The sequence below is a fragment of the Hemitrygon akajei genome, chromosome 6 (genome assembly GCF_048418815.1).
Source record: "Hemitrygon akajei chromosome 6, sHemAka1.3, whole genome shotgun sequence".
Lineage (NCBI taxonomy): Eukaryota > Metazoa > Chordata > Chondrichthyes > Myliobatiformes > Dasyatidae > Hemitrygon > Hemitrygon akajei.
The window spans coordinates 41,945,279-41,968,425 of NC_133129.1; the positions used below are offsets into that span (position 1 = coordinate 41,945,279).

The window sequence follows — 23,147 nt, forward strand, 5'->3', positions numbered from 1 at the left end:
TCCCATATACTTTAAATCATCTCTAGATTACTTATAATACCTAATAAAATGTAAATGCTATGTAAAATAGTTGTTATACTGCATTGTTTATCAAACAACAAGTGCTGGAAGAGCACTTCTGGGTTTTCTCGCTTCGCGGTTGGTTGACTTTGCACATGCGGAACTCGTGGATAAGGAGGACCGACTGTATAACTCTTCTTGAACCTGATGGTGAGTCCTGAGGCTCCTATACCTTCTTCCTGATAGCAGCAATGAAAAGAGAGTACCTCCTTGCTGGTGGGGGTCCCTGAAGATGGATGCTGCTTTGCTGCGAAAGCACTTCAAGTAGATGTGCTCCGTGGGAAGGACTTTACCCGTGATGGACTGGGCCGTATCCATTACTGTTTGTAGGATTTCCTGTTCAAGGGCATTGGTGTTTCCATATCAAGCTGCAATGCAGCCGATCAATATACTCCATCAGCCTCATTTTTTATCCTCACAAGAAGGACTCAACCACTGTTGAGGATGGGAATGATCTTACAGACACTTCTTCCTATTAGAAAATTAAATGTTCACCACCATGCTTGACTAAATATATCAAGATCTCATTACAGCCTTAATACAAACATGACAAAAGAATAATACATCAAGGAATCCTGCTAAAATGAAAGTCAAAGAATGATAGCTGCTTCCTTTCATTCAAGTTAACTGTGAATATTCACAGATGAATGCAAAATATTCAATTTCATTTGCAGCCCCTCAAGAAATGCAATACTTAAATGCATACACATAACAAGAACTAGATAAACATCAGACATAGAGTGCTGTGACAAGTAACATACATAACATGAGTGAGCAAGTATTTGCAACAAAATAATGTTTAAACATCCCACCCATAATGTTCAATGGCACCTAAGAAAAGAGAGACGTCTGAGTGAGAAGGAAAGCTGGGAGGTAGAGCAAGAGGTCAAATTGAGAGACTTCCACTAAGTCACTCACGCCCTTCATGTGAAATATTGTGCCATTCCTTTCACAGCTGATCTAAATCTTTGAATCTCCTACCCAACAGTGACGTGGGAGTGCCATTAAATGAAGGTATATCATTACCCCATTTAATGGTAATATATGTTGGCCTTGCCAGGGGTGCCCATAATCTCTATTAATTAAAATCTCAGAAATTTGCAAGTTAACATCCACTGCAGAAAGCTGTGTTTTTAAAATCAATCTTGGGTAGAAATGAAAGACAACTCCATGAAGATCTTCAAAAGTCAAAAAGATGGACAGCAATAGGTTTTTATGTGACTTAAATGTAAATGTAAAAAATTTGCATTGAGATTTTGGAGAAACAAGTGACTATGAGTTGGTTGGCAAAATAACAAATGAGCAGAACTTAGTGTTAGATAAAATCAGCGAAGTTTGAGGAGTTGGAAGTTACAGAAGATATGGCACAAGAGGCTAGCAACAAAGCAACAATAATTATATAGGTTTGGTTCAGGTGAATGGAAGAGATTAATATTTGAATTGCAAGTGGGGTGCATTTATAACAGGGAACTATATGGGGTCAATATTCAGTTTTGATTAAATGCCTAAGATTGCAAAAACCTGCCTCAACCCATGATGGACAGAATGAAATCAGTAATAAAAAAAATGTATAGTAGCTGTGATTTCAGCAAAAAAACAAATACTGCTCGATTTTAAAAGCCTTAATAGCTCTGGAAATACAGGCTTTAAGCATTCAATAGTTTCAAATTGATTTAGGATTATCAAAATCCACAAGGGTTATTCAGCTTCAATGAACTACCAAAGGAAGATGTAATAGTCTTAATTTGGAGGACAAATGCTGTGGTTTGCGTAACAGAAGATTGCTCAGTCTTTATCCTAAAAAGAAAAAAAAACTCAAGTATAAAGGAAACCACTTAGGACAAAAAATTAACTATTGTTTTTATATCACATTATGCAAATTTTATTACAGAAACATAATGTAATTTTATGGCAGTTATTTAATCAATAGGTTTATATTATAGATTAATCAAAAAAGGCATTAGTTCAAATTAGGAATCTGTAAAATAGAAAAGTAAAACAGCTAGTTTTCCCTGACTACTTACTGAGATCTTTCACAATTCATAAGACTCACATTTATTATTTTGATACCAGTTTTATAATAACAAGAATTTTGGAAAATTTCCACATTCATTTTTTTCAATTTGCAAGCAAGGTAATAAAAAGTGATATAAATATTTCCCATGATAATGTTTTCAATATTAATAATTATTTTATTAAATAGCAGGATGAAATGAAGTGCTACTGTACAATTGATACATAGCAATTGCTTACCTTTTTAAACATAATTAATGAGACAACAGACGAACCAGTAAAAGCTGCTGCAATAATCATCATCAGAACACCGACAGGAATACTTCTATTTAGAGCTGTTAGTGCTGAAATCCAACCACTGAAAAACACAACTTTAATGTAATCTTTTAAAATGCAAACTATGTAACAATACTTCTACAGAGATCTACAAAATCAAGGTTTTCTAAATACTTCAAAAATAATTTACAAATTAAAGCACAAAACATTTCCCCTCATTATAGAATACATAAAATGTTTCAGATTCTTTCCTGAAGCTACAGAACACTTGTGGACGTCCCAAAAGCTGAAATATACTGTACCACTGATAAATCCAGACAAAGAAAGTCTCAAGTTTTGATCTCTGGCCCATGATAGGTAAATTTGGTATAAAATATACTATTTAGGAACACATTAAGTCTTGGCAGCCGTAAGGTGTTAGAAAATCCCAATTTTTCAATCTTGAGCCCAGTCTGGTGACCATTGCTCCAAAACTAAACATGCAAACACTGGTTTAAAAAGGGCAAATTAGCCTTGGCTGTAAGTGGCTCTGCAAGGAAATGGTTAAAAGCATGAGATGGGCCAATCACTGACACCACATAATCAAATGAATGCATGCAGGTTTCCTCCAAACTCAATTAATGTCCCTTAAGAATTAATTTAATTAAAACAACAAATCAGCCAGCCAAGAAAATAATGTCATACTGACTACTGACAGCTATCAGATGGCAATTCTACTGAAATCTAGAAGTAATACTTACCAGTTCCCCCACTGTGGAATTCCTACTGACTGTAGAACATGGACAGCAAACTGACAGATAAATACGAAGAAGAATAAAAAGAAGCTGAAGGAACTGTCACTCCTGAAATAATAATGCACCTTTGTCAGTTTTATTTAAGATATTTACCCTCCATGATCTCTGCAAAACCTTAGATTTCTACATTCTTGAAGGAGAGTGAAGGGGAAATAGGATAAACTGAACTGGGGGACAGCATTATAAAAGTCTATTTCATATGTCAAAATAAAATCATGAAAAAAGTTCAAAATGATATTCTATGGACTAAGTGGCAGAACCCCCTTTTAGGGATGATTTTAATATTAATGAGGAAAACAAATATAAAAGAGCAAGCTACTTAAAATAGTATCAAATATTAAAAAATCTGTAGCATTAAGTTAACACATTGTGTCTGTGTAACGCTAATTATTTCATAAGGTTGAAATCATGTATAGCAGTCCTCAAGTTATGTAAGAGGACTGACAGTTCCTGAAAACTCTAAGCTGATTTTTTTGTAAGCTTGAAACAATTTTAATGAGGATTGATTAACACAAACTTCTATTTATTACCTTCTTGTGAAGTTACAATGGTACAGATTTAGACTGCCTACTGCTAATAGCTAGCTTTGAAAGTCTTAAAAGTATCAGTGGATATTACAAAGTTTGATAAAGTACTTTATAAGTATCCACGGAAGAGGATGCCTTATCAGTTTCTAAAACAAATCTCTTTAAGTGGTTTCCTACTATGAACTAACTACGATCTCATTCTTAAAAGACAATTGTGTCTACTGCAAGAGGTTACAAGTAAATATTATTTTTTGTCTTTAGCTACTACCCACACTTCCATAACTTGCATTTCTGTATTTAACTGCCCTATCTTGAAAAAGAGCCTTTAAACATTTAAGAATTTGTGTTGTGTCAGATATCTACAAGTCCAGTCTTCCAGAGCCCAGGGAGCCTCTGTATAGGGACACATAAAAAATAATAAACTGGGTCAGAATTTATTAGATTAAAGTTTAGAATGTCATTAAAAATTCTGACAGGTAAGTCAGTGGATCATAATTGATTCCCAAGATGAGGAATCTAAATCCAAAACAGGAGGATATAAAAAGGGAGACTGAGAAATCAGAAAAGAGACAAAGGCTCTTTGAACTTATCTATAGCTCAGACTATCCAACGAGCTGTTCATCATCCATAACTATTGTACAGTAGACTCCTGATGCAAACTCCTTCTAAGATTCTGAGATGGACAACAAGGCCCTACATTCACAGAATTGCTTTCAGAGCTTTTTCAGCCACAGTTCTGATTTAGTAGCTGTAAAAAGTTGAAATTTATATTTAAAAAAAGAGGCAAAATTATTTTAGTTAAATTTAACTTATAAAATGTGAATCAACTCATCACCTTTATAGTCATTCTTTTCCATCAAATGAATGACTTTGCTGTACATGCACCAGGTTAAACTTGGCACAGGAACTGAGCTGTACCTGTGCAGATGCAAGATTATTTTAGGAAATTTAAGCTCTGGTTCTGGACTTCACAAGAAGTACAACCTTGGAGCACAGTTCAAAAATCCCTGGTGATCAGCTGCCTTGATTTCTATTTTTGCATTGAAATTCTCAACTTCAGCATAGATAACAGATGTGCTGAGCAAAACTGTCAGCATTCTAAGTAAGATTCAAACCATTTTAAAAAATGGCTAGCCATTACAGCATCTCTGTTCCCCCTTGTCGCCAGTAAATAACCAATATCCAATCATAATCTTAAAAATATTAATTTCCTACTGCCTTAGCAGAAAAAGTAGTTCCTTTCTTCATTCTTAGTTGACAGTTCTGAATGCTATTTCCTCTTGAAACACAATTCCTTCAACAGGAAAGTATATTTTTAAACCCCTCTACCATGTTGAATCTCAATAATTTTTATTGAATTTAAATCTTAAATGAAATTTTAAATTAAGGAAATACAAGGTAACCTTGCTCTTAATTAATTTTTTATAGCTTTATCTGGTGAAAGTGCAGTATCCTGTACAAGGCAAACCAAGCTTTCCAAGAATTGCTAAAAATTCTTCAGAAGTCTAAGCATAGCTCTGAACAAATGAAGCACAAAATCCTGTTTATGGATTCAAGTCATCTTAAAATAAAGTATTATTTGTCAAAAGATTTTTTTGATTACTTTTATACACGTGCAAAGTTTTCATCAATCTGTGCGCAGACACCAAAATTTATTTGGACCTATACAGATCCTAGTTTTATGCTATTTAGGAATTATTCAATTTATTTTTCTAGCATCCTAAATAGAATACCTCATTGCTCAGCCATAAAGCTCCTCTTTCATAGCGTTTTCTAATTTCTCCACATTCAATTATAATTTACTGCTTCCATTTGCATAATTGATCATCTCCAACAATGCACACAATTCGATTCTTTCAGTCTATAATTAATAAAAGCTGAGACCATGATACTAATAACTCAAGAACTGCCATTTATATTAAGGTGGCACAAAGATATTTTGATATAGAGTTCTTATATTTTAAAAAAGTATCTATTCAAAATCAATGAAGTATCAAACAAAATTGGAATAAACAGTTATCAACTGAGATTCAGTTACTTGGAGGTAAAAGCTGGGAACCAAATTTGAGGTTGAGATAGAAAGAGCAATGGATATCTATATATTAAAAAATGAATATTGCAAGTAAATGTATAAAGCAAGTCTTGGTATGTCAGTATGCTTCAATCAGTACTTGGATAATGATATACTAATGAAATAAACATTAGCATTAAGTCAGAAAAATTGCAGGAATAAGATTACAATTTCCAGAGTTAAAATTCTTCTCAAAAAAAAATTATTTGTGGTGTGCAGGGTACTCTTGCAAAACATAAAAGTTCAACTTCAGGCTCTTTAAAATTATGATGGTTATACCTTTACCAGTTTTACTTTATAAATACAGCATATGAAAAGGTCAATTTACTAACCTGAAAGCTTTGTAAAGTGGCCTGTACCAGCAAACAAACGAACAGGGGGTAAAAAGTAAGAACCAGAGAATGGACAGACCAAAGTCCACGCCTCGATAGCTATCAACACAGAACCAGGCAAGGCAACCAAAAATATTTACCAGTAGTGTTACTGCATGAACTGTAAGGTGAAAAGAAAAAATAAGTCTTAAAACAGAACTGTTTATACGTACGTAAAAACCTATTACTGTAGCAGAAATTAAATTGTTTAAACTATGCAACAATAGAACTTCATATTCACCATATGCTATAAACAAATCAAAATTACATGCATTTCTGTATGCTACTTATACAAAATACCACTATATTCAACATGAAGTTATGAAAATTATTCAATATGCATTGGAAAAATGGAGTTGTAGGAAAACTAAATATTGTAAATTTTGGCAAGAAAAAGGATGAACAAGCATATTATCTAAATGACAGAAGATTAGAATAGAGAAACTGAGGGATCAGTGAGTTCTGGCACTTGGTATACAAAAGGCTGGTATGCAAATACAACAAGTAACCAGTAAGGCTAACAAAAATGTTCTTATCACTAGAGGAACTGAATATAGAAGGGAAGTTATGCTTTTTTTTAAAAAAAAAACATACTGTCCTAGAGAGACAACATCCGTAGAACTGTTTGGAGCACTGATCTCCTTATTTAAGGGTGAATGCTATTGCAGTTCAAAGGTGATTTACTAGGCTAGTATGTGTAATGGTTTGTCCTCTGAAGAAAGGTTGGAGAGATTATACAAGTTTCCTGAGGAGTATAACAGGTTGGATGCTTCATCTTGTGGGAGAATCTAAAACTAAGGGATCACCATTTAAAATAAGGCTCATCTCTTTAAGATATTGCGAGATAGCAGAGACTTAATACATTTTCAGCAAAAATGGATACTTGATAAGCCAAGGAGTGAGAAATGATTGAGAGTAATCAGGGAAGTGCAGAGGTTAAAAATCAGGGCAGCCATGATTTTATTTTATGACGGAGGAGGTTTGTGAAGTCAAATGGCCTCCACGTGCACCTAATGTGCCGGTTCACTAAGAGGTTCTTAACGAGTAGAACAGAATCTATTTAGTATTCCCATTCTGCCTAGTTAACTTGAAGTTCTAAAACTAATGAGCTTGTTAGAAAGCATAATTGAAATTTTTTTTATTAAAATGCCACTGAACCTTGCAGACTCTGAAATGGAATGGGATGGGGGAAAATGGTAGAAAAAAGAGAAACATCAAAACATTTTTTTTCTCTTGATTATTTAAATACTATTTAACAAAACAGTAGGATTTCTTTATTTGTTATATGTGATATTTTGAGAAATTTAATTTATAATTGATTATGCCATGTGTGAATACTCACAAGATTGCAATTACAGTAAATTTAATAAGAACATGCAACACTAATTACAATGAATCAGTTAACCTGGCATACCATGAAAATGTTTTAAAAATTTGCATGCTACATACCAATATTTTACAAATATAAAACACTAATGAAGTAAACTGCAAAATTTACATACACATCCATAAGTAGTAGAGCATCTTGACTGTCTTTTGAAATTCAACAGGGATATCTACAGAGAGATCTTGATAGAAACATGGTCCCACGGGACATTTTTCAGGAAGTGGAGGCCAATTGTTCTTCCGAGCTGAAGAGAAAGTAATTACTTATTATGACCACTTCTGTAGACCAACTAAAATCAGAAATATTAAAACTCAACCATTTCCATCTTTGTCAGCAATGAGTATTTTTCACAATGGGTGGGAAAATACTTCTGCCAACTATAATGAAGGCATAGAAAGTAAAAGTACTCCATTTGTTCAGTGGGGATCATTCCATTCATCTACAAGCTATTCAAGAGTTACTAAAATTTGTAATATCCTACAAGCTGTTATTTTACTTCTGTAAGCACTATCCTAACCAACTCCATGATTGAGATTAGTTGAACATTAGTGATACTGTGCATGAACACCTACAATTCTCTGGATGTTACATTAGATTCATAATTGGACAATGTTAAACCACCAAAACTGAACTTAATTACCACTATTTGCTTGTTCTTTTTCCAAACTCTTTTGACGTAGAAAAAAAATGATTTTGCTTTTAGCACAAAAGAGAATGAAACACACCAATGCTAATTTAAGCAGGTTCATAATTAATAATCTGAAAAGAAATATTATAATATTTGATTGTACCAGTGTGCTACACGCAGTGCTGCAATAACAACACGGAGCCGGTGAGCTGCAGTTACAAAAGAGGTTTATTCAAACTTCGCGGCCTCGCTTTAAAGCCTTCCTGATCCCGCCCTCCCTGGGTGGGAATGCTGTAGGGGGCGCGTATTCACAGTCCCGTCCCACGTGCGGGCTTTTCCCCTTGCTGGTGAAGCAGGCTTGGTGCCCTCTTTGGGACCTGCCTCAATGCCAGCGCGCGCCGCTTTGTGAGCCGGTTCGAGTGTGCTGGGAAGTGGCTCGCCACATAACCCCCCCGCCCCCAGAACCGGCAATACACCCCCCCAATGTCCTCAGTCTGGGTTGGACTCTGTTTGGGAGGTCTGCCTCTGCACCGCGGTGCTGGAATCTCGACCGGCTGTGCCAAGTCCACATGAGCCGGTTTGAGTCGCTCCACCGTGAAATCCTCCTGTTTCCCCCCAATGTCCAGCACGAATGTGGACCCATTGTTTCTGATCGCCGTAAACGGCCCCTCGTAGGGCCGCTGTAGCGGTGCCCGATGTCCGCCCCGTCGTACAAAAACGAACTTACAGTTTTGCAGGTCTTTGGGTACGCTTGCCCGGGGGAAGCCTTCGAGCACGGGTGTGGAGGGGTGGTCCTTGTGTCGGGATGTGGTGCTGTACGCCTTGTCTGGGCATGGCTGCCGTGAACTGCGGTGCCAAAACCGATGGGAAACCGCCAGGACTCTGGTGAAGTCGTTGTCAGACAGCATGATGGAGTCTAGGTATGGGGCCGGCAACTGGGCTTCACCCAGGGAGAACGTTTGAAAGGTCTCAGCGTGGACCAGTCTCTTCCTGGGCAGGTCGACCAGTAGGCTGTGAGCTCGCAAAAAATCCGCTCCCAGGAGCGGTTGGGTTACGGCGGCCAGTGTGAAGTCCCACGTGAACCGGCTGGAGCTGAACTGTAGCCGCACCGTACGGGTGCCGTAGGTCCTTACTGTGCTGCCATTTGCGGCCCTCAGGGTGGGACCCGGTTCTCTGTTGCATATGTCGTAACTCGTCGGAGGTAAGACACTGATCTCGGCTCCGGTGTCGACCAAAAAGCGGTGTCCCGCCTGCTTGTCCCAGACATACAGGAGGCTATCCCGATGGCCAGCCGCCGTAGCCATCAGCGGCGGCTGGCCTTGGCGTTTCCCGGGAACTTGCAGGGCAGGCTTCTGCACCCCACCGCTGGTGGTAGAAGCACCATTGTTCGTTGGTCTCCTCAGTCCTGCCTCTGGGGTTAGTGGGCTCTGCTGCCGGGCCTGGTCTGGTCTGCTGCTGGGAGCGTGGCCCGGTGATCTGTGCAACGGACGCTCCACTCTCCTTCTTGGCTTTCCACAGCACGTCCGCCCGGGCTGCCACCTTCCGAGGGTTGCTGAAATCCGCATTGGACAGCAGCAGGCGTATGTCCTCGGGCAGCTGCTCCAGGAATGCCTGCTCAAACATGAGGCAGGGCTTGTGACCTCCGGCCAGGGACAGCATCTCATTCATCAAAGCCGACGGTGGCCTGTCCCCCAAACCATCCAGGTGCAGTAAGCGGGCAGCTCGCTCGCGCCGTGAGAGTCCGAAAGTCCTTATGAGCAAGGCTTTGAATTCTGTGTATTTGCCGTCTGCTGGGGGCGATTGTATGAACTCCTCAACCTGGGCGGCTGTCTCCAGGTTGAGGGAGCTCACCACGTAGTAGTAACGTGTGTCCTCCGAGGTTATCTGCCGAATGTGGAATTGGGCTTCTGCTTGCTGGAACCATAGGTGAGGTCGCAGCGTCCAGAAGCTTGGCAGTTTTAACGAAACTGCATGAACAGATATGGTGTCGTTCATCTCCGGTCCAAATATCGTTTGGGCCGTCGGGGTCACCAATTGTAGCGGTGTGCTACATGCAGCGCTGCAATAACGACGCAGAGTCGGTGAGCTGCAGTTATAAAAGAGGTTTATTCAAACTTCGCGGCCTCACTTTAAAGCCTTCCTGATCCCGCCCTTCCCTGGCGGGAATGCTGTAGGGGGCACGTATTCAGTACCGTCCCGCGCGCGGGCTTTTCCCCTTGCTGGTGAAGCAGGCTTGGCGCCCTCTTTGGGACCTGCCTTAATGCCGGCGCGCGCCGCTTTGTGAGCCGGTTCGAGTGCGCCGGGAAGTGGGTCGCCACATGATAACAATTAACTAATTTGTTAACTATGTTGCAGACACATCTATGAACTGAAAAGATAAATCTAGAAACGTAAGGAATTTCATATCAAAATGCAATGGAAAATTTGACAACGTACGATCATAGGTGAGATTTTTCATTTCACGCTCCCGCCGATCAAGTTCAGCTGCTTTTTGCTCTAGCTCTTCCTGACGTCTCAACAACTCAGCCTGGGCTGCAGCAGTTTCCTAAAACAAAGAATATGCAAGTTCATTTTATCCAATTTTAGAAAGTAAAAGCTATGCCAAGATTAATTCAACAATTTAATGGCCATCTTAATGCGATGTCTATTTTGTAGATGAATTTTATGAAAGGATATTGAAAATACAATTGTGCAGATGGAAGAGGGATAAAATAGAGAAATTTACTACAATACAGCAGCAATAGTCCCAAATTCCTCTACAAGAAGGAAGTTTTAAAGATACAGTACAAATTTAGGACATAGATTATAAAATTTTGCCTCAAGAAATAAAAGGAAGCCTGAAATAGAGAAATCCAAGATAATGATCAGAGTTTATAGTAGCTAAACCCATTCAAAAAGCTGTGTGTTCTCATATTTGTGACCCAGACATCAACATTGCTTTCCATTATTCATTATCTACAAATGCTTGTTGATCAATCCATAGAAGGTGGTGAGTTGGTTTTATTGTTTGTTAAAGTTTTGCAAAACTGGACAGTTCAAATGAGAATTCCTAACTCTGTAAGGTTGCGCGTCCTTTTCTAATACCACGTGACTCCATGTGCAACGATAGTCGAATTCCAAGAACACAACGCCTGATGTAATCATGCTTGACTAATCTTCTGGAGTTTTTTTGAGGATGTAACTATGAAAATGGACAAGGGAGAGCCAGTGGATGTAGTATACCTGTGATGCACCATCAATAACTCTTGGAGACGTGAGTCGAGATAGGCTTTTATTAGCTGGAAGAAAGCACAGTCAGCAGCGACAGCAGCCAGAGCCCACCACACAACATCCTGGAGACTGAGGGAGGAGCAGTGCCTCCAATCGCCTTTATACAGGGGTCTGTGGGAGGAGCCACAGGAGCAGTCAGCGGGGGGGGCGTGTCCAGACAGGTAAATGTAGTTCACCACAACCTGGACTTCCAGAAAGCTTTTGATAAAGTCCCATATAGGAGATTAGTGGGCAAAATTAGGGCACATGGTATTGGGGGCAAAGTACTGACATGGATTGAAAATTGGCTGGCTGACAGGAAACAAAGAGTAGCGATTAATGGGTCCCTTTTGGAATGGCAGGCTGTGACCAGTGGGGTACCGCAAGGTTCGGTGCTGGGACCGCAGCTGTTTACAATATACATTAATGATTTAGATGAAGGGATTAAAAGTAACATTAGCAAATTTGCTGATGACACAAAGCTGAGTGGCAGTGTGAAATGTCAGGAGGATGTTATGAGAATGCAGGGTGACTTGGACAGGTTGGTGAGTGGGCAAATGTATGACAGATGCAGCTTAATGTGGATAAATGTAAGGTTATCCACTTTGGTGGCAAGAACAGGAAGGCAGATTACTATCTAAATGGAGTCAAGTTAGGAAAAGGGGAAGTACAACGAGATCTAGGTGTTCTTGTACATCAGTCAATGAAAGCAAACATGCAGGTACAGCAGGCAGTGAAGAAAGCTAATGGCATGCTGGCCTTTATAACAAGAGGAATTGAGTATAGGAGTAAAGAGGTCCTTCTGCAGCTGTACAGGGCCCTGGTGAGACCCCACCTGGAGTATTGTGTGTAGTTTTGGTCTCCAAATTTGAGGAAGGACATTCTTGCTATTGAGGGAGTGCAGCGTAGGCTCACAAGGTTAATTCCCGGAATGGCGGGACTGTCATATGTTGAAAGATTGAAGCAACTGGGCTTGTATACACTGGAATTTAGAAGGATGAGAGGGGATCTGATTGAAACATATAAGATTATTAAGGGATTAGACACGCTGGAGGCAGGAAGCATGTTCCCACTGATGGGTGAGTCCAGAACTAGAGGCCACAGTTTAAGAATAAGGGGTAGGCCATTTAGAACAGAGATGCGGAGAAACTTTTTCACCCAGAGAGTGGTGGATATGTGGAATGCTCTGCCCCAGAAGGCAGTGGAGGCCAAGCCTCTGGATGCATTCAAGAGAGAGTTAGATAGAGCTCTTATAGATAGCGAGGTCAAGGGATATGGGGAGAGGGCAGGAACAGGGTACTGATTGTGTATGATCAGCCATGATCACAGTGAATGGTGGTGCTGGCTAGAAGGGCTGAATGGCCTACTCCTGCACCTACTATCTATTGTCTATTGTGTCCATCTGAGTATCTAAAAGCCATTAAAAGTGATGAAACTTCAGATAAATTGTAAAATTATATTTATTTTACTTGGCATATGTTTCTTAAATATCTTACACTTCACTTAACTAATATATGTATTACTCATTTCTTTGCAGATTTATGAAACAAATTATATAAAAACCATACAAAATAGAGGTTCAATACTTCTAAACATTAATACAAAAAATTAAAATCAGTTGGATGTCTAATATGACATGCGTGTTGCTTTTTCAAAGGCCACCCCACAGTTTAATGTTTTTATTCAAGTTAAGCAATAACAGCCTTCACAATGATGTCTTTAACAAAGAAAATTTAATTTTAACTTGCCTATAGTTTAAATGAATAGTCTTGTTATTTAATGCATTAATAAAGCACATATTGCTATATCACTAATTTATTTTTAAAATATTTTGATAACTATTTCAATATAATTGCTTTTGTAATCTTATGTAGTTTATTTTATATATTTAAATACATTATTCTGTAAAGGGATCCAGTAAGCTTCACTGGACTGCCAAAGGGATTGAAAAAAAAGTTAAGAAACTGATCTAGGATGACAGAAAGAAACAAGCTTCTAACAAATGAACTGTCCATCATCAACACCAAAAGATCTTGGCTAAAGGTGTTGTGCCTGCTTTTGAATGGATAGTCATTGATGTGAAATTACTAAGAATTTGTGTGATTTCTTTAAAATTCAATTTTAAATATTTTGCACATTAGGCAAGATGGAATACCACGAAAACAAAAGGAATTATCATAATGTCAAAACCTCAAAAGAAAACATTCAGGATTCTTTCTTGACTAAGTACAGACCGTAAGAAACAGGAGTAGAATTGAGTCTGCCCCATCACTATCATGGCTAATTTATTATACCCTTCAACCTCATTCTTCTGCCTTCTCCCTGTAACCTTTCACTCCCTGACTATTCAAGAACCTATCAACCTCTGCCTTAAATACATCCAATGATCTGTCCTCCGTAGCCACCTGTGCCAACAAATTCCATGGATTAACCATCCTCTAGCTAAAGAAATCATCTGCTTTTAAAGTGATGTCCTTGTATTCTGAGGTTGAGGGCTTTGGGTCTAGAGTCCCCACTATAGGAAACTCCTCTCCATATCCACTCTATCTAGGCCTTTCAATATTCAATAGGTTTCAATAAGATTCCCCCCCCCCTTCTTCTAAACTCCAACGAGTACAGTTCTAGAGCCCTCAACCACTCTTCATAAGTTAACCCTTTCATTCTCAGGGTCAATTTGAGAACTCTCTCCAATGTCAGCATATCCTTTCTTAGACAAGGTGCCCAAATCTGCTCACCATATTTCAAGTGTGGTCTGATCAATGCCTTACAAAGCCTCAGCATTACATCCTTGCTTTTATATTCTAGTCATCTCAAAATGAATATTAACATTGCATTTGCCTTTCTTACCATCCAGTCAACCTGCAAGGTAACCTTAAGGGAACCCTTTGCACCTCTGATTTCTGAATTTGCTCCCCATTTAGAAAACAGTCCACACCTTTATTCTGTCTACCAAAGTACATGACCATACACTTCTGTACACTGTATTCTATCTGCCACTTCTTTGCCCATTCTTTTAATCTGTCCAAGTCCTTTTGGAGACTCCATTCTTCCTCAACTCTTCCTAACCCTCCATCTTTGTAACATCCACAAACTTCGCCACAAAGTCATCAGTTCTGTTATCCAGATCACTGACATATAACATGAAAAGAAGCGGTCCCAACACCGACCCCTGCAGAATACTAGTCACCAGCAGCAACCAGAAAAGGCCACTTTTCTTCCCAATATTAAACTATTAGAATTAAACTATTCTGCCACAAATTTCTATGAGAAGTTACAAATACTAGCGACTTCAAACTTGCCTGTGTCCGTGAAGCATATGTGGGAGGCTCCTCTGTAGGTTTCATGATAGCTGGCTGTGTACTGGGCATTGGGGGCTTTTCAATATTTCCTGGCGGTGGCTGTAAAAGTAAAGAGTTTATCAGACAACAATGCAACTTGATAGAATGAGCAGCTAAATCTTGTTATAACATCATGAAACAAGAATTTAATTTTGCCACTTGAAGACTTGGAAATCTGAAAAGCTTGCTCTTCATATTGTACAGCCATGATTGCATACCAGTTTGCATATCATGTAGATAGCTGGGATGCAATATCCACAGATAACCCAAACCAACAGAAGGCCTCATTTAAATCTTGGAGTACAAGGAGTTCTGGAAACAGGAAATCTGATTACTGGAGTTTGGCTACCAAGAAATTAAGGGAATGAAGCAATATTGAAAAGAGAGAAAATCAAGGCTGGGTGGTACCAAACAAACTATTCTTTGCCTTTCATTGTAATTAGGTGCAGCGAGAACACAGCAGGGGTCTCTTGTAAGTAGTGCCATTAGCTTACAGTTACAGGTGGAATCCTGACCAGGTTGATATCTGTATGGAGTCAACATATTCTCCAGTAAACACATGGTTTTCTTCTGATGCATTGATTTCCTCCCAGGCCCCAAACACCAAAAACAATTTGATTGTTTACCTGGCTACTGTAAATTAGGCTTTAGTATTCATAAGTAGTAAAAAAAAAGAAACAAAGGAAGGTTGATGGGAATGAGGGGAAGAATTTGTTGCAAATCAGAGAGGGAATAGAACTAATTAGATTGCTCTGCTGTAGTATATGCTTCTTCTGTAGTATATGCTAATTAGATAATGGTTAAAGAATTGTGAAATACATATCTCATACACACACACAGTTTCTTTTTCAATGGCTGCAAGATAGATTTTTTTGATGCTTCAGGATTGAAACAAGATATAAGCATTTTGGTAAAAGTGGCATTTCTATGTAGTAATTGATCGATGAAATAAGGATCAACACACGCAAAATGCCGGAGGAACTCAGCAGGTGAGGCAGCATCCACGGAAAAGAGTAAACAGTTGAAGTTTTGGGCTGAGACCCTTCATCAGGACTAACCTACAGTTCCCTGCTGGAACAGATCAGGGCATTCAGCAAGAGGGTCAATGCCACAGCATGTCAATGGTGTGATGGTGGTGGTGGTGGTGGGGGGGGGGGGGGGTGGAGTTATGTATGAATGGCAAATAAGACGCTTCTCAAGGCATTATTGGAAACCATCAGCCCAGACCCAAACATCATGCAGATTTTCACAAACACAAGAAAATCTTCAGATGTTGGAGATCCAAAACAACATATACAAAATGCTGCAGATCCAAAACCACCATAGAAAGGGTGCAGAGGAGATTTACAAGAATGTTGCCTGGACTGGGGAGCATGCCTTAAGAGAATAGGTTGAGTGAACTCAGCCTTTTCCCCTTGGAGTGACGGAGGATGAGAGATGACCTGATAGAGATGTATAAGATGATGAGAGGCATTGATCGTGTCAGTAGCTTTTTCACAGGGCTGAGATGGCTTGCATGACAGGGCACAGTTTTAAGGTGCTTGGAAGTAGGTACAGATGAGATATGAGGGTTAAGTTTGTTGGCTTGTTTTTTTTTTACACAGAGAATGGTGAGTGCATGGAATGGGCTGCCGGCAACGGTGGTGGAGGCAGGTAAGTTAGGGTCTTTTAAGAGACTCCTGGACAGGTATATGAAGCTCAGAAAAATGGAGGGCTATGGGTAACCCTAGGTAATTTCTCGGGCAAGGATATGTTCGGCGCAGCCTTGTGGGCCGAAGGGCCTGTATTGTGCTGTAGGCTTTCTATGCTTCTACATTTCTATGTTAACATAGACAAAATGACAGACAGCATCTATGGAAAAGAGTAAACAGTCGCTGTTTTGGGCTGAGATCCTTCATAGATGCTGAGTTCCTCCAGCAAGTTGTGTGGGTTGCTATCATCCAGGTTTTTCTAAATCCAAGTATGAATTGACCAAGTAGTAAATAAATGCAGGATGCAGTTGAATTTGCAATCATCCGCGTGTAGTTAGTTTAATAATTCTGATTAACGGTAAGTAACTGAAGTGTTGATTTTTCTCACTTTTTTTCTTTTATTTCACCTTCTTGTTTATAGCACCTTTCACTTCAATCATCCTTACTGTTGACTTCTTGATGGAGGAAACTTGACTGATAAAGCAGTTATGGGCCTAGGACACTGCTCCAAAGAACTCCTACAATGTCACCCTGGGGACAAGGGGGTTGTTCCTTAACAATGGCAAGTTTTCTTCCTTCATTCAAAGGCAACAAACACACAATGCTGAAGGAACCAAGGCTACATCCACACTACACCAGATAAATTCGTAACCGAAGCTTTATCTCTTCGTTTTTACCCTCCCTCCACACTAAAATGGCATTTTCGTCCCCCAAAACTGGAGCTTTTCAGAAACACTTTCCAGGGTGAGTATTTTTAAAAACACTGCTCGGGCAGATCAGTGTGGACGGGGTAACCGGAGACATTTGAAAACGCTGTCAGACGGCAGCGCGCTATTTCATTGTTTACTTGAACGCAACCTAACAATTTCAGAACAGACAGCAACGAGACTGACGCCAAAAGAGCTAGAAATGTACTCACCAAATACTTTGACCCACAACTTACTGAATAAATAGACAGACAGACATACTTTATTGATCCCGAGGGAAATTGGGTTTCGTCACAGCCGCACCAACTAAGAATAGTGAAGAAATATAGCAATATAAAACCATAAATAATTAAATAATAATGTTAATCATGCCAAGTGGAAATAAGTCCAGGACCAGCCTGTTGGCTCAGGGTGTCTGACACTCCGAGGGAGGAGTTGTGAAGTTTGATGGCCACAGGTAGGAATGATTTCCTATGACGCTCAGTGTTACATCTCGGTGGAATGAGTCTCTGGCTGAATGTACTCCAGTGCCTAACCAGTACATTATGGAGTGGATGGGAGTCATTGTCCAAGATGGCATGCAACTTGGGCAGCATCCTCTTTTCAGACACCACCGTCAGAGAGTCCAGTTCCACCCCCACAACATCACTGGCCTTACGAATGAATTTGTTGATTCTGTTGGTGTCTGCTACCCTCAGCCTGCTGCCCCAGCACACAACAGCAAACATGATAGCACTGGCCACCACAGCCTCGTAGAACATCCTCAGCATTGTCCGGCAGATGTTAAAAGACCTCAGTCTCCTCAGGAAATAGAGATGGTTCTGACCCTTCTTGTAGACAGCCTCAGTGTTCTTTGACCAGTCCAGTTTATTGTCCATTCATATCCCCAGGTATTTGTAATCCTCCACTATGTCCACACTGACCCCTTGGATGGAAACAGGGGTCACCAGTGCCTTAGCCCTCCTCAGATCCACCACCAGCTCCTTAGTCTTTTTCACATTAAGCTGCAGATGATTCTGCTCGCACCATGTGACAAAGTTTCCCACCGTAGCCCTGTACTCAGCCTCATCTCCCTTGCTGATGCATCCAACTATGGCAGAGCCATCAGAAAACGTCTGAAGATAGCAAGACTCTGTGTTGCAGTTGAAGTCCGAGGTGTAGATGGTGAAGAGAAAGGGATAAGTATACTCACTTTGCCATATTTTGTGTCCTTGCTAGTATGAAGGTGGTTTATCTATTTATGCAAGTACTTCTCTGACAATAGACGTGTAACAGCCTAATGTAACATTACAAGATAACACTGATACAGACATGTTTTATACATTTAACAAGGGGCTTTATTAATACAACAGACTTAGTCAGTTTTTCAATGTTTATCGTCAGCCGGGTCATACAGTCTGTGAACTCTGTCGGTTGCCTCCGTACGCTGCAGTATTTGTTTTTTTTTAAACTTTTAAGTTCTCCTGCGTGAGAGTCACCAGCTGTCGCCTTGTAAGTTTTTCTAGTCTGTAACTACACAAATGCGCACTTTCACACCGAGATTCCACACCAAACAGGTTGCTTGTTTTCGGAAGATGTGTCCTGCACATGTGCAGTAGGAGGAGATTTGCCGAAATCTCTGTTTCAATGTAGATAGAGATACTTTTAAAAACGCATAGTGTGGACAGCTATCATTTTTACGTGAAACTCGCTTTTTCAAAATGATCCGGTCTAGTGTGGATGTAGCCTTAGGCAGCATTTATGGAAATTAACAAATATTCAAGGTTTTGGTCCGAGACCCTTCATCAGGACTGGAAAACGATCAGAAGTCAGAGTACAGTGGTGGGGGAGGGAAGGAAGTGCAAAGTAGTAGGTGACAAATAAAACCGGGAGGGGGAAGGAGTGAAGTAAAGAGTTGGGAAGTTGATTGCTGAAAGAGATAATGGGCGGAAGAAGAGGGAATCTGATAGGAGTGGGTGAAAGATCATGGAAGAAAGGAAAGGAGGAGGAGCACTAGAGGAAGGTGATGGACAATTAAGGAGACAGGAGAGCGAGGGAAACACAAATGGGGAATGGGGGGGGGGGAGAAGGAGCAATTACTGGAAGTTCAAAAAAAATCAATGTTCATGCTATCAAGTTGGAGGCTACCCAGTTGAATACAAGGAGTTGCTCCTCCAACCCAAGTGTGACCTTTGTTCAAAATCCACTTCTTGTGAGTTGTCCCTAATATTTTCAAATATTAATGACCTCCTTGATCAGTCCTTGGACCAAATGCTGCTTCATATCAAGAGTAGTCATCTACATGTTTGGAATTCCTTTTTCTGGGTGTTTAAGAGCAAAATCTAAAATAATATCCTCAAAGTTGATGAAATCAAAAACATTGCTTGAAAGTAACAATTCTATGAGTATGATCAGTTTATAAGCTACTTGAATCAACTGTGAGGTGATCTCTGCCAATTTGTGAGACAATCATAAGCAAATTAATGAGAAGGACTTTGCAAGATCAATTGAAAATTGAAAGTGCTTTTATTGTGTTTTGTCTTTAGCAATTGAAACTCATGCTATGTTCCTGTTGCAGCAGTTTATACATTTAACAGGCTGGTTTTGCCATTTCACAGAGCAAACACATTCCGATAGAAATGGAATTAAAACTACCAGACTGGGTGAGTAGCACAGCTCTATATTCTAGAAACAATTAATTAAGTCAAATACAGAAGGAACAAAGACACTTGTTGATACAACTATACTTGCATTTGAAAACGGGTCATTTTGAAAGTTGTCAAAAAACTAGATCCAAAGATTTATGAATGAATATTTATGAACAGGTAATAAAGAAGCCATAGGGTTGTAAAATTATACTAAGCACAGTTCCTATAAAAAGTATTTACCCCTCTTGGAAGTTTTCATGTTTTATTGTGTTACAGCATTGAATTACAGTGGATTTACCGTAGATTCCGGACTACAGAGCGCACCTGATTAAAAGCCGCTGGCTCTAATTTTAGAAATAAAATCAATTTTTTAATTGTAAAGGCCGCATCGGATTTTAGGCCGCACCGGATTTTAGGCCGCACGTGTCCCACGTTGTAATATGAGATATTTACACAGAAAGATATTACACGTGAGGATTTTTTTAACTTTTAATTAAATCCATATGGTAACAAAAACAAATACATATTGCAAATGCTTTTTTTCGAACCGTGCCCGTACGCGGCTACTTTTAAATATACGTTGCGTATACTTCTTTACTGAACAACATTCCAATATCTCCTAACGACTGGTAAAAAAATATATATATTGCAGCCTACCAGGAAAAGTTATTGATACCTTTAACTTAAAAGCAGAGTTCGCTCAGATCCAAAGCCGCTCGCGTAATGCGCTCCCTCCCTCCGTCCCGTTTCATCGCAAACCGGCATTTTCCCACAAGACACCGCGAAACCGGGTGTGACGTCATAGCATCCCGCGATGTAGTACAGAAAACAAATATAGTTTAAACTAAGTAGGCAGCACAATGCTTCGAGTGTTTTCCATGTTGATGAGGGTGAGTACAAATGACTGATTTACAATAATTTAATTGTGAAAGTGCGCTTGATTTATCGTACAATTTCATTGGACCTCTGTGAACTACTCATCAATTTTATTGGTCTACTGTTATGAGGCAAAATGTTTACGAGGCGGCATGAAAAAAATCATGCATTAGCCGCTTCGGATTATTGGCCGCAAAGTTCAAAGCTGTTCAAAATGTGGGAAAAAAGTAGCGGCTTAAAATCCGGAATCTACGGTAATTTGGCTTTTTTGACACTGATCAACAGAAAAAGACTTCTTAGTGGCAAAATGAAAACAGATCTCTATAAAGTGATCTAAATTAATTACAAATACAAAACACAATAATTGATTGCTCAAGTACTCACCCCCTTCAAGTCAGTACTTAGTAGATGCACCTTTGGCAGCAATTACAGTCTTGAGTCTGTGTGGATAGGTCTCTAGCAGCTTTGCATATTTGGACACTTCAATTTTACCCCATTCTTCTTTATAAAACTGCTCAAGCTCTGTCAGATTGTGTGGGGATCGTGACTGACAAACGCTTCAAGTCCAGCCACAAATTCTCAATTGGATTGAGGTCTGTACTCAGTCTTGGCCTCTTCAGGACATTTACTTTGTTGTTTTTAAGCTACTACTGTGTAACTTCAGCTTGGCATCATTATCTTGCTGGAAAACAAATCCCAAGTTGCAGTACTCTTGCAGATTGCATCAGGTTTTTCTCCAGGATTTCTCTGTATTTTGCTGCGTTCATTTTACCCTTTACCTTGATAAGCCTTCCAGAGCCTGCTGCAGTGAAGCATCCCCACAGCATGATGCAGCCACCACCACGCTTCACAGTAGAGATGGTGTGTTTTTGATGATGTGTGGTGTGGTTTGGTTTACGCCAAACATAGCGTTTTAGCCTGATGGCCAAAAAGCTCAATATTGGTTTCATCAGACCATAGAACCTTCTTCTGGCTGACTTCAGTGTCTCCCACATGCCTTCTGGCAAACTCCAGCTGAGATTTCATTTGTGTTTTTTTTCCCCAACAGTGGCTTTCTCTTTGCCACTCTCCATAAAGCCGCTACTGGTGAAGCACTGGGGCAACAGCTGTTGCAAGAAAGTCTCTTCCATCTCAGCCACTGAAGCTTGCAACTCCTCCACAGTTGTCATAGGACTCTTGGTGGCCTCTCTTCACTAGTCCTCTTCTTGCATGGTCACTTAGTTTTTTGAGGACGGCCTACTCTAGGCAGATTTACAGCTGTACCATATTCTTTTCATTTCTTGATGATTGACTTACGTGTACTCCAAGGGATATTCAGTGACTTGGAAATTTTCTTGTATCCATCCCCTGGCTTGGGCTTTTCACAGTTGCTTAGTGTTCTTTTGTCTTCATGGTGTAGTTTTGGCCAGGATATTGACTCACCAGCAGATGGACCTTCCAGATACAGGTGTATTTTTACTACAATCAATTGAAACACCTTGACTGTACACACTGATCTCCATTTAACTAATTATGTGACTTCTAACAGCAATTGTCTGCACCAGTGATGATTTGGTGTGTCATATTAAAGGGAATGAATACTTCTGTAATTATTTTGTGTTTTATATTTGTAATTAATTTAGATTGCTTTGTACAGATCTGTTTGCACTTTGACACAAATAGTCTTTTTTCTGTTATCAGTGTCAAAAAAGTAGACAAACTAAATCCACTGTGATTCAACGTTGTAAAACAATAAAACATAAAAACTTCCAAACAGGTGAATACTTTTTATAGGCACTCTGTATAGAAAAAGTTAAGCCTCAGGTAGAGTACTATGTCTAACTAACTTTGGACAATATAATTGTGGCTATAATCAAATAACCCAGAATGGATTGAGAAATACAGGATTTAATAGAAACAGGGTATTCCCCTTATGTTGGTTAATGTTATGGGAAGTTCAAACCCATGCTTCATTTTCAGAAGCTAAGCTGAGAAAAGATTAAATGGCAGGGATGGTGTACAAATTTCTAGTAACTGGCAAAACCAACAAGTTGCTGCAATCTGGGATGAACTACATTAAAGAGTATTAGCTGAAAAATAGCTATAAAACAAAAATACTGCAAGTTCATTTCAAAAGGAATTTAGCTACAAATCACAACTTATACTTCTGTCTAAAATTATATTGACTTCTTCTCAAGTGCCATCTACAGGTGTCAGTGCAATTTTTTAAAAAAAGGTGTTTCAGACTTTTGACACACCATTGTACCAGAAAATGTAAGTTAAGATACTGTATTCTTCAACAAAAGTGAACATTACATTGAAACCTTGAGTGTTGCTGCTTACTAAGGCAAATAATTGGAGAGCTTTAAAGTTCGCAAAAGGCCATAGGGCTGAAAGACCTTCTTTCTGCTGTCTTATTGTTTTAGCAAAACAAATCAATCATAAATTATTTACCTACTGAATGAGATTGAACTCGTGAACATGGACTAGTATAAAGAAGGCATTTGAACACATTTTACTTACCTCAGCTCTAATTCTAATGCACCTAGATAG

The 23,147-nt window shown here is 39.5% G+C and overlaps 1 protein-coding gene across 1 annotated transcript in view; it reads right to left on the reverse strand.

Annotated features, from left to right (window-relative positions):
* LOC140729006 (secretory carrier-associated membrane protein 1-like) overlaps positions 1-23,147 on the reverse strand; it is a 48,411-nt gene that overhangs the window by 9,681 nt on the left and 15,583 nt on the right. The window contains exons 3-8 of the mRNA XM_073048230.1: positions 14,676-14,774; positions 10,564-10,672; positions 7,615-7,743; positions 6,074-6,233; positions 3,090-3,191; positions 2,314-2,431 (exon numbers count right to left, since the gene is read on the reverse strand). Of these exons, the coding sequence (XP_072904331.1) occupies positions 2,314-2,431; positions 3,090-3,191; positions 6,074-6,233; positions 7,615-7,743; positions 10,564-10,672; positions 14,676-14,774 (717 nt within the window). The remainder of the gene's footprint in view (positions 1-2,313; positions 2,432-3,089; positions 3,192-6,073; positions 6,234-7,614; positions 7,744-10,563; positions 10,673-14,675; positions 14,775-23,147) is intronic.